At 37.0% G+C, this 16,063-nt stretch overlaps 1 protein-coding gene across 8 annotated transcripts in view; it reads left to right on the top strand.

The window, feature by feature from the left end:
* Positions 1-16,063, top strand: part of chd7 (chromodomain helicase DNA binding protein 7) — a 148,348-nt gene that overhangs the window by 76,154 nt on the left and 56,131 nt on the right. For all 8 annotated transcript variants that reach the window (XM_062980342.1, XM_062980341.1, XM_062980343.1 and 5 more), the window contains exons 5-8: positions 8,273-8,411; positions 10,820-10,957; positions 12,989-13,054; positions 15,017-15,072. In XM_062980342.1, the coding sequence (XP_062836412.1) occupies positions 8,273-8,411; positions 10,820-10,957; positions 12,989-13,054; positions 15,017-15,072 (399 nt within the window). The remainder of the gene's footprint in view (positions 1-8,272; positions 8,412-10,819; positions 10,958-12,988; positions 13,055-15,016; positions 15,073-16,063) is intronic.

Below are 16,063 nucleotides of genomic sequence, written 5' to 3'. Positions count from 1 at the left end.
TTTCAGACGGGGCCGGCCGGAGGGAGGACGGGAGGGAGGGTGGAAGAGCCGCAGAAGGGGGATGTGGGCCCATTTTGTCAGAGAAGCCCCTGACTGAAGTAAAACAAAATAAATTGTTAAAAGCATGAAAAGCAGAAAGCTTCCCTTCACCCTTTTCTTCTCTACCTCCTCCTCCTCCGCACTCTGGAAGACTTGCCTGATGTGGACGAGTAGGCCTGTTTCAACTGGGGCAAAAAGCAATGCCGCCTCCCCTGTCAATGTCCTCCTCCCTCGCGTTCCGTAAGCCACCAGCCCCGGTCAGTGCAGTAACCGTTTAAAAAGTTAGGTTGGGCTCCACGAGCTGCTGCGTGAGCCTGTCAGTGATGTAGCTATTCCAAGGGTGGGGGCTGCTCTGCGCGTGTGCAGAGAGCATTATTAGGTTTTTGGGGGTTTTAAAGTGATTTTCAAATTGTATTGTTTGTTTGTTTTTATGTATAAACACAGTATGGGTGACCATGTCTTTTGTGGCCAAATTTTGTGTGTTTTGGTTGTTTAGTTTTGTTGTTTACTTTAAAGTAAAAACTAATAGAACACACACACACACACACACACACACACATATATATCTTTACTTCAAAATAAAGAGAGATAGTAAGAGGAACTAAATTATGTCATTTTGAGGATGCTGGGATAACATACCTCCTAGATAGATACTTTATACTTCAGCTTCATATTTGTTTTTTGCCATAGTAAAGGTAAAGGTTCTCCCCTGACATCAAGTCTAGTCATGCCCTACTCTGGGGGTTGATGCTCATCTCCATTCTAAGCTGAAGAGCCGGTGTTGTCTGTAGACGCCTCCAAGGTCATGTGGCCAGCATGACTGCTTGGATCGCTCTATTGTAATGTCAAAAATCTGCATAAATAATAGGAAGCAAGAACCATTTGATAGTGTCATGCAGAATCATTCTCTGATGTTTTATCTCAAGAATTACATGGCTAACTCACTATTTGGAGATATTATTTTGACTAACCAAAGGCACTTTTGAGGTGTATGGTGTAAAGGTAAGGGTTTTCCCCTGACATTAAGTCTAGTCATGTCAGACTCTGGGGGTTCGTGCTCATCTCCATTTCTAAGCTGAAGAGCAGGTTTTGCAATACTAACTCTGTAATTAAGTGGTTTTTTATCACTCATGTTGTTAAATAGAGAAGAAAGATGAATTGTAAAAGCTTAGGACTCTTGAAAATAATCTCCAGTCATTATACTGATAGACTGAACAAATAACAAATGTAATATTAATCATAGCTTTTCTGCACGTTTATGAGGACTGAACTCACTCTAACTTTACTGATTGGTGAAGACGATGTTTAAATACATGCAACATTTGTGAAAGAAAGTTGCCTTGTAAGATAAGGAATGCCAAAAGCTAAGAAATCTGTCCAGCGACACTCATAATTGAGTTAAGATTTTAAGTGAATCAATAGGTTAAACCATTAATCTGTCAAGCAATAGCTATAGAGCTGGTCAGAGACTTGTTGCTTATTTCCTTGATATGTTGCATTGTTACAGGAGAGAGGAAAATAATAATGCAATAAGAATATAAAAAACAATTCAGATAATGGTAAATTATGAATATCTCATCATTATTATGGCTGTTGCATACTTTTTCTGTACCTAGATTGTGAACAGCAGGGGTGCAGCTCTATTCAAAGTCTGCTACTAGTTTGAAACAATGAATCTTCCAATACATCTAGAATGTAGAATTAATGCAGTTTGACAACACTTTTAACTGCTATGGCTTCATGCTATGGAATTTGGGATTTGTAGTTTGGTGAGGCATTTGCTCTCTTTGGCAGAGAAGGATAAAGACCTTATAAAACTGCAACTCCCGTGATTCCCTAGCACTGAGCTATGACATCAAATGGTATTAAACTGCATTAATTCTATAGTGTAGATTCATCTTTAGTTGACTTAACCCTCCAGCTTGAGAGCTATCCTGTTGAATGATCAGTTCTCCTTTCTAGTATGGTGTAGCGGTTTGGATGTTGGACAAGGACATTGCAAATGTGAAATTCAAATCCCAACTTGGCCATGAAAACTGATTAGATGGCCTTAGGCAAATAACACTCTCTCACTTCAAAAGAGGGTAGTGGCAAACCCCTTATGAAAAAAATCTTGCCAAGAGTGCCCAATAACAGATTTGCCTTATGCCAGAAAAACTTGAAGGCACTCAACAATAAAAAAAAATTTCAAGTAAGGACTGTTTCATGCACCTTAAGTATATGTTGCATTGAATTTAGCATGATTATTCTGTTGCCCAGCTCAAATTAAACAGAAGTACTCCCAATAGAAGTAATTTTTAGACATAGACCTATAAGAATATGGTGGCATGATGACTGGGATGCTACTTGTGGTATGTACGAGATGTAGATGTAGATATTGATTTCGTATGTATATAGATAGAGATAAGGTACCTGAATTATACTGAATTTGAAGGATTGGACAGTCACTGCTAGAGGTCAATGCCTTTTACTATTCATATTAAGCTACTAGGCTCACTTTCGGATAGCAGACCACTGTGTAGCCACTGCATAGCAACTTCATACAGTAAGCAAGATCCTAAAACACACCAGTAAAGTATAAATCTGTACCAAGATTGCCAATAATTTACTATGGGTTGGAAGTGATTTCCAATTACTTATATCATCTCTTGATATTTCTAAAGTTCAATAATATATCAAGTTTAGTTATTTTGACTTCTAGTGAGCATTCAGGCCCAGTTTGCTCTCGTATCTTTTTGGCAGTTTGTGGTGTCCATTAAACACTCCTTGAGCACCATGTTTCAATGAATTGACTCTTTTCATCAGTTTTTTTCATTGTCCAAGGTTCACAACTATAAATTGGAAATATAAATAGCCTGGGGTGTTTCTTACTTTTCTATTCAGTTATACATCCTTATATTTGAGGACATTCTTCTTTTATAAGTTCACTACTAAATTCTAACTTCTTGAATTCAGGGTCCATTTAATTGAAGGTTCAGCTAATGTATAGACAGTCCTGAAAAATTCTGCTGTTTTTTATGTCACTTTAAAGTGATATGAATTATGTGTGTCCTTGACTTTTGTTTTCTTGGCATTCAAATATAACCCCATATTTGCTCTTTCTTCCTTAAGTAGTCTTCAGTAGTCATTCCATAGCCAATAGCTATTCCGTATTCCATAGTCAATAGCACATCTGTGCTATTTTCTGTAGCTTGTGTGATGTTATACACATATCTTAAATGGTTGAAGTTCTTTCATCTGATGCCATACACACATATATTACAATAAATAGTTAACAGTTCAAACCAAACAATTAAAACATAAATAATCAAACCAACAATTAAGCTCACGCTATCCAAATCATAATCCATTTGTCAGTCACTTTGATTTATGGTTACTTAGTGCACTGTTCCAGTTACTTGTCAAAAGCTTCAACTTCCTATAGAAAGCTCTTTCCATGGGTACCAAATGGTGGAATTAACTCTTCACAGAGCTAAGTGAGGAGGTAGACGTAACAAAAAATTCAGTAATCTCTTGACCATTGACTATGCTGGCAAAGGCTGGAAGATGAAGACTGTAACATCTAGAGATCTACCTTATGCCCTTTACAGCATCTAAAGATTCTCACGCTTGAATATCACTTCAGGATCTATATCAAGTAGAGCTTCAATTTATTAGAATAGCTTTTGGGCTCAGGAATAACTCAATAAAGTGGGATATTTAGCACCTTCATAAGTGTTAATTTAGGAAGTGCTAACATATTTAATCATGCATACTGTGGTGGGAATTGTGCAGCATTGCTTGAACTGGCCTGTTGATTGCTCTTATATACTCTTTTTTGGCAGTAATTGTTTTCATATTTCTTAGCACTGAAGTAATTTTTCCACTTGTATTACTTCCATTTTCCTGCTTACCTTGAGGAAAAACTTTACTATTCTCCATTACTAACCTTTTTTTTACCTGTTGAGGAAAGCTACTCATAAAGTAGTTATAGCTTACTCACCCCACTGTAGGCTCAAATGTACTAAGTCCAAATAGGATGTCCATGGGGATAATAATACACATACCTGTGTATTATTTTGTATATGTAGTACACCTACTGCAATGGCAGCAGGGAAATGTGGCCATGAACATCTTTTAGGTTAGGACACCCTTGAAACTGTGGCTAATTGTTGTTTATCACAGGTAGTTGACGTTACAAGCCAGGAAATAAAGTTCAGTTTATGGATCTGTAATGTATATTTCAGAGGAAGGAACTGGCACAAACAATCTTAAGCAAACCCTATGAAAAATTCATGGAATCTTCATAAGTTGACAGGTGACTTGAAGGCACATACACAAGCACAAAGTGAAAAATCAGTGATGTTAGTTTATTGCAGTTGAACTAAGGCAACATTGAATTTTGGGTATCTTCAATTTTTTTATTACACTGCCAGCCTAGTATTGTATTGTATTGAATACAGTAGTTCCTTTTTGTATTGAATAGTTCCTTTTTGTAAGTTATATTATCTACTGGGCACAAAAGTGTACTGACCTTTTGTTATTCTTCTGAAATTAGATACTGAAACTATTTGCATTCTTGAAAAATGCTCTCTTCCCTTTAAGAATTATGTGTAGCTTTGTTTCTGTTGAAGAAGAATAGAAATCAGCTATAGAAAGTTCCATGTACAGATTGTCCAAAGCATTAAGTAAACAAAGTATTGTATCACATTGAATTTTAGAATCTAGAAGTTTTCAAATGTTGCTTCAGGATAACTTGAAGTAGATTCACAGTGTTTTGGTCACTCAGTGGTTTCAACAGTAGTATTCCCTTCACCTTTGTTCCATGTAGACCATTGAAGTGAAGAAAATTTGGGGGTAAATCAGAAGTGGATTTTAGTGTGAAAGGAATGAGTGCTACATAGGGTTACACATTTGTAGAGTTCTGTGTATAGAAGGGTCAGGGAATCAGCAGCACTTTGTAGCCTTTCAGTAAACTGACATTTTATCCACCCTAGCCTGTGCTATTCTTCAATATGTTAAATCAGTTACTCATAGGCAGTAGTGCACCGGGGGTACACAAACTGCTATTAAATAAAATTCTGTGCTTAGCTTTGATTTATAGAGGTCACCAGTAAAAAAGCACTAGCCTGTCAACTTGCTTTACCTGGCAACCGTTCAACTACCAACAGGCTTACCTTTGATTTAAACAAATTTGAGAAATATGTAAAGTTTGGGACGCAGTTTTGCACTGATTTGATAAAAGAAACCACAAAACGCTGCAGCGCAGGTGTTGAGAATGTTTGAAAGCTGATTGAGGGAAGCAGATGGCTTGAGTCAGTGGCATCCAGCCAAAAGAGCAGGTGCTGGTCATGTGACCACTGGTTACCAGGGTAATCTGATTGCTCTTGGCGTGCAGATGAAAGGAAAGGGGCCCAGTGTTCAGCTGTAGTATTGTATAATTTGTGGCAGTTAGAGCGGAAATAAATGCTGGAAATGGAGCCTCATAGTAGGGGAGACTTCTGTCCATGTGTAGTATACACACTAGGATGTTTGGAAAGGGAACTGTTGTGCAGATTTGCTTTTTGAAATGTTTTGTTTTACAGCTTTTAGAAAGATATCAAACATTTTTGGTATTGTTGTCTTCTTAAAGCTGTTTGCAGTTTGTGCATGTGATGTATGTGATAACTTGAATTTTTGAAAGTGTAAATATTTTATTTTTTGCACTCTATATAAAAATAATGGAACAGGAATGGTTATCGGAGTAACTTGTGTTACTGCCCTTTTGTATGAGTTAAATATAAAAATAAATGTTTTTACTTCATAAATGAGCTAGTATCTCCTATCTTGCATTTCTTTCCTTATTGATTTTTAATACTTGGATGAAATTCTGCTCATCCGTTTTGCAAAAGCAATCTAAATAAGCATGGTCGCAGTTTCTAGAAATTTAAAAACATAGCTGTACCAAAAAGGGTGACAAAAGTGAACATTTGACATCTGTTCTTTTGGCTTTTCTGATACAGCTGTATTCCTGTGCTCATTGTGCATTTACAATGCTTTTGCAAAACTTATTAGAGGAATTTTGTCTACGTATTCAGGCTTATTTTGAAAGCAAAACCTGCTTGCATAGCAAATGCTCCTAACAGACTCAACATTTTCTGTCATGTTTTCTTTGCACACCATACCTATGATTATTCAGAATCCATAAAATGAACATTATGGATTTAAAGCCTAGTATGCAGAAGGGAAGTACCATACCTAAAACATCCAGGCAAAAAATACTACATGCTTGCGGCATAATGTGAGAGTAGTTAAGATCGTCCTGGGAGACCCTGCTCTTGATCTCACCCCCTTTGCAGGCAGGGACGAGAGACAGGGCCTTCTCATTGGCGGCCCCTTGGCTATGGAACTCCCTCCCCAGTGAAACTAGATCAACTCCCCACCCTCCTATCCCTCAGGAAGGAAGTGAAGACATGGTTGTGGGACCAAGCCTTTGGACAATAACCCTCAGTGCAATAGGTAATTATGGAATAGTGCAATTGACAATCGGAATGGCTCATGAAATACGTCTTTTGATTGCATGGTTTTAATTAGTTTTAAGATTGTTGTATGTTTTCCGGGCTGTATGGCCATGTTCTAGAAGTATTCTCTCCTGACATTTCGCCCACATCTATGGCAGGCATCCTCAGAGGTTGTGAGGTATGGAGAAACTAAGCAAGGAAGGTTTATATATATCTGTGGAAAGTCCAGAGTGAGAGAAGAACTCTTTGTCAGTTGGAGGCCAGTGTGAATGTTGTAGTTAATTACCTTAATTAGCATTGAATAGCTTCATCTTCTGGCTTCTTCCTGCCTGGGGGTGTTAGCTGCCCCTGGTTCCCATGTCTGGAACTCCTCTGTTTTCAGAGTGTTGCTTCTTATTTACTGTTCTGATTTTTGAGTTTTTTAATACTGGTAGCCAGATTTTGTTCATTTTCATGGTTTCCTCCTTTCTGTTGAAATTGTCCACATGCTTGTGAATTTCAGTGGCTTCTCTGTGTAGTCTGACATGATAGTTGTTGGAATGGTCAAGCATTTCTGTGTTCTCAAATAATATAATGTGTCCAGTTTGGTTCATCAAGTGCTCTGCTATGGCTGATTTCTCAGGTTGTGTTAGTCTGCAGTGCCTTTCATGTTCTTTGACTCGTGTTTGGGCGCTGCGTTTGGTGATCCCTATGTAGACTTGTCCACAGCTGCATGGTATATGGTAGACTCCTGCAGAGGTGAGAGGATCCCTCTTGTCCTTCGCTGACCGTAGCATTTGTTGGATTTTCTTTGTGGGCCTGTAGATAGTTTGTAGGTTGTGCTTCTTCATCAGTTTGCCTATGCGGTCAGTGGTTCCTTTGATGTATGGTAAGAACACCTTTCCTCTGGGTGGATCTTTGTCTTTACTCTCCTGGCTTGCTCTTGGCCTTACAGCTCTTCTGATGTCCATGGTGGAGTATCCATTGGCCTGTAGAGCCCAGTTTAGGTGGTTTAGTTCACCTTGGAGGAGGTGAGGTTCACAGATTCTTTGTGCACAGTCTGTCAGGGCTTTGATTGTGCTTCTTTTTTGACTTGGGTGATGGATGGATTTTTATGAAGGTATCTGTGTGTAGGTTTTCTGTAAACTCTGTGGCCCAATTGTTGATTGGGTTTGCGGATAACCAGAACATCTAGAAATGACAGTTTTCCTTCCTTTTCTTTTTCCATGGTGAATTGGATGGATGCCTGCCATAGATGTGGGCAAAATGTCAGGAGAGAATACTTCTAGAACATGGTCATACAGCCCAGAAAACATACAACAACCCTGTGATCCTGGCAATGGAAGCCTTCGACAACACAGTTTTAAGATTAATATATTTTTAATTATTTGGTTTTAATTTATATGATAGGTTTATTTTATTTTATGTATATGTGGCATCAAATTGTGCATTATGTTGTGAGCCGCTCTGAGTCCCCTGCAGGGTGAGAAGGGTGGGATATAAATACAATAAATAAAAAATAAATAAATGAAGACCAGTTCTGCCTTAACCAGGTTTTCTTGTTTGTGAAACTTACAACTCTCTCCTTTCCCATTTTAATGCTCAACATGTCCAAAGACAGGATTCTAAGAAGAAAAGGAGTGCAAATACAGAACTGTAGTGTGCACTGTTTTTTTTTTTGTTTTTGTTTTTTGCAATTAATAAGAAATTTTGAATATTGCTATATATCTCTCCCTTTAAATGTATTGGGCTAGCATATTTTGCTTATCTTTCAGTAACAAGAAACCAGACTCAGAATCCAATGCTGTGAAGAAAAAGGTCAACAAGGGAAAAGAAGGTTCGGATCATTCAGACGTAGAAAAAACACCACAAAGATCTCCACATCCTGAAGAAGAAGACGATTCAGGAGTTCAGGTACTGATGTTGATAATTTGTTTAGGCTTCTTGTTGAATACAGCTGCTTCATCCAGACGTAATTCTCATTTGTGGTTTGATGTTACAGAAAATGAGCAGTGGCAATCCTCCAGCTCGTGTGTCATCTTCTCCTCCAGTGGAATAGTCCATAAGCTTTCACTTCCCTTTGATATTATTCACAATGTGTGTTGTCTGAACTCATATGATCAGGGTTAATATTAACAATGTTTTGTTGAAACAGGCTAGTTTTAAATTAGGTTGTATGAAGCTGTTCACTTCTTCTTTGGGTTTGGATAACATATTAAACTATGGCCAATCTGAAATGAGTACAGAAGCTTTCCATTTGCTTCAGCTGTGCTTGTCTATTTCTTCCACTGTGTCATCTTTTAAATAAAGTTTTGATTCTTAAGATCATACTCATACCCAGTATTCTGTAACTGAATGTGCCTTTGAGACAGTTGTTGAAAGTTTTTAATAATAATAATAACTTTATTTCTAACCCACCCTTTCTCCCCAATTTCTCTCTCTCTCTCTCTCTCTCTCTCTCTCTCTCTCTCTCTCTCTCTCTCTCTCTCTCTCTATATATATATATATATATATATATATATATATATATATATATATATCATTGTCTTATTATAATATATAATGCTAATCCAGTCATTCTGCATACATTTTAAGAAGATTCTGGGATTGTATATATGTTCCCCTTTTCTCTTTTCTGCACTGAGACAATAAGTGCTAGTGAACTGGTAAACTTATAACGGAAAGATACTCTTTTACTTCTTATCATCCAGTTTCAGGGGGAAGTGGGCTTCTGAATTTGATGTCTTAATGATCTTTTGTTAATCTGTGATGCTAGTCATTTACAAAATAGGTCTTGTTTACCGGTAGGACACTATACAGTGGAATGAATAACATTATCACTTCACAGTGAGGGACCCATCAGAACTATGGACACAATCTTGAGACATAAACTGAATTCATATTGTTCGGATAATTTAGAAGGTACTTCCCATGGTCCAGTCTCATACTAGCAATCTAAATATGGAGAATGGAATAGAATAACTTTATTGTCGTTGTACATTGTTCAATGAAATTAAATGCTTTTCCCAGCACACCTCACAAAAACAACACACCCATCCCTCCACACTCCAACCACCACCTCACAGCCCTCAATGCTACATCAGTGCAAAACCATGGAGTACAGTATAGTTACAGCTCTAAGATAAAAGCTATCTCTCAGTCTGTTTGTCCTTGTCTTTGTCACCCTATACTGTCTTCCAGATGATAATAATTTTAAAAAAAGAACATGCTGGTGTGGGAGGGATCATTAAGAATGCTCTGAACTTTCTTAAGGCTGCGGGACTTAATAAAGTTCTTCCAAAGGGGGAGAGGGCAACCAATGATTCTCTGTGCAGTAGTGGTAATCCTTTGGAGCACCTTCCTTTCTACCGCTGTGCAGTTACCAAACCATGCACAGATGCAATAGGTTAGGACACTATAGCACAGTGATAGAAAGTTAACAGCAGTTTTTCATTCAGTTGTTGGTTCCTTATAAGTCTCAGATAGTACAATCTCTGCTGGGCCTTCTTAACCAACTCTGCCATATGAGTTCCCCAGGTCAGATCTTCCTTAACAGTGTCACCTAGGAACTTAAAACTGACCACTCGCTCCACTTGGGCTCCATTTATGATCAAGGGCTGGATTTCTGTTCTGTTCTTTCTGTAGTCCACAATGAGCTTCTTGGTCTTATTGATTTTGAGAACCAAGTTGTCCCTGTACCACAAGAGCATCCAATCCGTCTCATTCCAGACTCACCCCCTGTGTGCATTGGGAAAACATGGTTCCATAAACATTGCCTTGACCAATAAAGACACTTTAGTAGAATGCAGTCACGTAATTCCCTGTGCTCAGATGGTTCCTTCATTTAGCTGTAGCCATGGCTGTATATATACTAGCTGACTTTTCTTTTGCAGTTCTACTACTCATCTTCACTCAGCTGACAGGTGGGAAAATGTGCTTCAGACTGGCCGATAATGCAATGAGATGATTCTTGTCTGGAACATAGCAGTTCCCCATTCTTTCTCTTCTCTGCTGATTTTTACATAGTCTGAAGTGAGTTGCTTCTAGGAATATTACTCTGGCTCCTAGAAGGAATATTCTGTGACTCTGAAGTGAGTTGCTTCTGGAAACAATACTTAACTTTCTTTGTGTTCTATTTGCCTTTTATCTATGGCAGCTATCATGTTTACTGAGAAGTTTTAGTTGTTTTCTTTCAGGTATGGTGACCTCTTTCATGATGAGATCCTTGCATTCTTTATTCTTTTTATGCGGCATGGTCTCTTTTTGCAGTCTGTACAAAGAGAATAAAAACCTATGTGTAATGCTGGTGGTTTTATTTACAGAAGAGGCGCTCTAGCAGACAGGTAAAAAGAAAGCGTTACACAGAAGACCTAGAGTTCAAGATTTCTGATGAAGAAGCTGATGATGCAGATGGTGCTGGAAGAAACTCACCTTCAAACACATCTCAGTCAGAGCAACAGGTTTGTTCCTATTTACGATCTTCAAGCAAAGGAGTAGACTGAAAATTCTGTTATGACTCGAGCTGTAAAACATTATAGTGTTGGCTTTCCTTACGAGGGACTTCCATCTCAGCTTGGCTCAACATGCCAAAGGAAATTAGTTGTTTGGGTTCTTAAAGGCTGTGTTCATTCAGGTTTTCTTTACAAGCCTACAATATGTAATTCAACACAATTTAGTGAAATTAATGGTCTCTGCTGAAAAGCCTAAAACTAGGCTCCAAGGAGACTGAATTTACCTCTGTGAATTCAGTGGTCTGGCTTCTGTGACTTAATAAACCACTCAAGCTTGTCTCCTGCTGTCAGGCACTATAAGAACCCCTTTATGAAATTACTGTCTTGTAGTAACCAGCAGGGTATGCTTTATTTTCTGTGCAATGTAAATGATGGATAAAATAGGTTGAATAAAATGAAGGGTGATAATGTGAAATGATTCCTGTAACAACCTTTTTTAAAGGGTCTTTTAATATCCCTACCTCACTTAACTAACTTGGGAAAACCATTGGTGAAGCTATGCATACTTACTTATTCATTTGACTATTCAAATTCTAAGCTTTCTTTAATATGCCCTGAATTTAATACCTTCAAAAAAAAGTAGATGGATGGGGATGTCAGTATTGCTTTGGCATTTTAAGGGTCTTGGTTAGCTATAGATGTTAAAGAATTTCACTGTTCATTGAAAAACCTGAAGACATAACTATTGCAAAATGTAATTTTACAAAAATATCTAGAAATACTTTCTGAATCAGACCATGAATCATCTAGTCCAATATACTGTTTGTAACAGGGACTAACAGACTGATTCTATGGAAGCAATAGACAGAATGCATTTTCTCTGTCTGTAATTTTATAATGCTCCTTAGTTTTTGTTAGTCAACACTTTGGCATTTTCTGATAGCACAGCCTTTTATTACATGTTAGAGACAAGCAAGGCCTCTTCAACTCAGTTTGAATTAGCTCCTGAAATTTCAAGTACAGTAGAGTCTCACTTATCCAACATAAACGGGCCGGCAGAACGTTGGATAAGTGAATATGTTGGATAATAAGGAGAGATTAAGGAGAAGCCTATTAAACATCAAATTAGGTGATGATTTTACAAATTAAGCACGAAAACATCATGTTATACAACAAATCTGGCCGAAAAAGTAGTTCAATAGGCAGTAATGCTATGTAGTAATTACTGTATTTACGAATTTAGCACCAAAATATCATGATATATTGAAAACATTGACTACAAAAATGCGTTGGATAATCCAGAACGTTGGATAAGCGAGTGTTGGATAAGTGAGATTCTACTGTACTACTGTAGAGGGTTCAGTCAAAACTCAAAATTTAGCTTGTAATTACAGCACCTCTAATTGCAAAAGGTCTCTTTTTGCAGACCAATAATGGAATAACATAAATTGGGTTGAAAAGAATCATTTTTTTTTAACCTTGAACCTATTTTAACTGACTTGAATCTGGAAAGGTTCAAGAGAGGAGGGCAATCTAGTGTGAGGTCAACTGTGTCCAGGTGTCACTTCATGAATTTCTCTTCCGCCTTTCCCCGGGCAAATCCCCTGAATTCCAAGGGAACCCAGACATTGGGTTTCTCCTGGCCTGACTCAGTGGAAAGGAAGAAAGGAACCCATCCCCAAATGACAGGATCTATGTGAGGGCAAATCCCCCAGGCCAGCCTCAGACCTTCCCCACCCCCTAGGTTCCACAGGAATTAAAGAGGCAGTTTCAGAGCTACATTTCTGAGGTTGCTATACATACAGTCTTCCAGGGACATTCAACATGTAGAAGATGGGAAAGTTGAGAGAAGTTTTTTTTAATCAAAGCCATAGAGAAACTCAAGCTCATAATGATCATCAAACTAAAGGAAAGGGATATGAGCTTCTTAAGTTTATAGTTTCAGCCTGGAATTTATTTGTTTCAATAGTTGTCCAACCAGGTTGTTTCTTTCTGCACATTTGTTCACATTTTCAAATATTGCTAAATCTTTTATTTCAGGAATCTACTGATGCTGAAGGGCCTGTCGTAGAGAAAATCATGAGTAGCCGTATTGTCAAAAAACAAGTAAATAAGCTTTTTTTTCATGAAAATGTTTTCTTACAAAACAAACTGATATTATAATGTACTGGTGTTGTTTTTAAACATTATTTATGATTCAAAGTATGACTTTAATTTGCCTACACCATTGTTTAATTTAAACTGATTTTAAAATCAGTTCTTTAAATAACCTATTTACCATGTACAAGAAATTATGAAAGAAACTACAAAAAATTCAAGATTTTAGCAGAGGAAGTAAGCACCTCTCATAGTTGCATTGGTTTTTCCAGTTATACAAGCAATAATGCACTTGTTTAGTAGGTACACTGTTATCTGTGCAACTGGTTTCTCTTGGTATTTCTGAACTGAAAATATTTGCACACATTTGAGAACTAGGTGTCCCCAAATGTAATATTATATAGACTAGCCAAATTATGATATTGGATACTGTCCAATATCCAAGTCCAAACCTGTTGTGGATAATTTGACATGTCCAGTAATATGTATTCAGAAACTCATTAATTAAGACAAAACTGTATTGTTAATTAGAACTAGAGCCTCTTGTTTCTTCACAGTTTATTTCAACATAGAAATTTGAGCAGTTCTCAATTTTCACAAAAATGAAGGAGACTTCTCCATGTTGTGTTTTGGCCTTTTTTTTTTTACTTCAGTGTGCTTGATACTGTTCTTCCATGTTTTTGATTGTAAATACTGAAGGGAACAATTTTTCCCACTATTGTCATTTTAAATCTTTGTTTTTTCTAATATTGACAGAAGTTTAGTTTAATAGTAGCAATGTTGTGTGCTGCATAGTAGCACATACTAAGTAAAATTGTAAGCTCAGTATCATTTGGATCCATTTTTCTTCCTCTGTAAATAACATTTTATTTAGCACTCTTTTTTCCTATCTACATTTTATTCTAAATCTGGAAACTAGTTAGGAAGAAGCAGCTGAACCGATAGGTTTGTACTCAAGAAGTTCTGGGTTCCTAATAGATCTTTAGATGGTCAAGGTCTTTCTATTTTATAATCTTCTGTGTCTTGTATAATTTTAAGAATTAGCATAACACAAAGGGAACCATCTCACCAAAATGAAATACTTTTAAGTACAATTTACTTTAATAAAAGTGATTTAATAGTATCTTTAATTCTTGTATTGTATTCAAATTGACTTCAAAGTCCTTAACTCTTCAAGCAAATAATTGTGACTTAAAGATGTTTCAAAATCATAAGGATTCATTACTATTCAAAAGTAAGACTGAGATTGTTTTACATGACATAAATTTTGCTTGTGTTGATATTACTGATACTTAGCATTGATTTGAGGTTCTTTGTCACAGATTTAATCTTACTTAAATGTGGAATTTTTTTTTTTTGCATTAATTTAATTTACCTGTTCTACACTTAAAGTATCTTACAGGGATTAATTGAGTTACACCATGGAATAAAATTAATATTGCCAACAATTACATATTAATATTGTTATTAGAAATAAAAAATATTTATGTAGCCGTACTAATTATATGGAAGCATAAACCGCATTAAAACACTACATGAACATGTTACAAAAACCACAATATAAAGTTGCCATGAGCTAGCCAAAAATAATACATATGGCATTCAGGAGTGCAGTTGCTAATTGGCTGCTGCCTGAGAAAATGGTACACTTGGCTTCTCCTTAACACTGTGGGTTTGGCAGAAAGCCAGAATTGGGGTCAGGTTGTTGTGAATGAAGCTGCATGTGGTTAGGGAGGAGTTAAAATGATTCATGTCTGGGAAGTTGTAATCAGTAGTGCAGAATGTTCATGTGTAAGCAGATGTGATGATGTCTTTGCTTGTACCATTCTTCCTTTAAAAATACCACACAGGAAAAAACCCTCTTGTTAAATTACAATCCTTGCTGGTTTTGAATAATAATCTGTGAAATATATATAATTCATAAGATGAAGGTGATATTTAAAATAGTATTTTGTTGGTTTCTCTTTATAGATAGAGAATGGAGAGGAAGTAGAAACAGAAGAATTCTATGTAAAATACAAAAACTTGTAAGTAAATAATTTTAAAATTCCTAAGTGTCTGAGGTGTATTTTAAATTATCTCATCATTATCCAGTTTAACAGTTACTTACATACAAAATGTAATGATGGAATTGCTTATTACTGCCATATTTTTCTCATTTTTTTCAAAATACTTAAATCTCACTTGTTACAGTGGGAATAGTCGCAGTGTTTTTATGGATTGCGATGTTTGACATTCCAGTCACAAGAATTATAACTAATAATATTAATGGCTGTCTGCATTTCACAATATTTTCAACTGCGCCAGGCATTGATAAAGGAATCCAACCCACACTACCCTTTTCTGCCAGACCCTCCCTTTCCTAGCAGTTAAAAAGTCTTAATTTACCCCTTCTTATCATTGATCAGTACTCTGTTTTACCTTGCTGAATACCGAGAAAGACTTCCTTTTTCAGCAAAAGCTCTTATCTCTGATCTGCTGCTATTTAGATTTAAGTAGTGGGGGAATAGCAAGGCTGTAGAAGAATCTGCTAAGTGATTTAATTCTGCTTCCTTCTGAATAAACATAGCAAATACTTGTCCTGCTTATTTCTGAGTTGTCTTAAATTGGTTTAGAATCACATTTAGTCTCATCTATTCTGTCTTTTGTTTGCAGCCTTATTGATTTAAGGTCTCCAATTCAGGGGTGTTTTCAGGCCCTTAAATTGAGGGCCCTTCCAGGCAGGCCCTGTATCCAAGGATCTGATCCCAGGTTTTCTACTTTAAACTGGATTATATGAGTCAGCACTGCCAGATAATCTGGGATAAACAGAAAACCTGGGATCGGATCCTTGGATATGGGGCCTGTCTGGAAGGGCCCTGGGAAGAGATTCTACAGACTCATGTCCTGAAAAAATCAAACTGTCATAAACTCAAAAGTCCTACTGTGTGAACTAGTGGCAGTTGTTAAATGCCATCAAGTTGACTTTAAATAAAAATTAGAGACCACCAAGAGCCCTGCTCTGGTATGTGTTAACTT

Source organism: Anolis carolinensis, chromosome 4, assembly GCF_035594765.1.
Source record: "Anolis carolinensis isolate JA03-04 chromosome 4, rAnoCar3.1.pri, whole genome shotgun sequence".
Classification (NCBI taxonomy): domain Eukaryota; kingdom Metazoa; phylum Chordata; class Lepidosauria; order Squamata; family Dactyloidae; genus Anolis; species Anolis carolinensis.
This window is presented reverse-complemented; position numbering and strand designations above follow the sequence as displayed.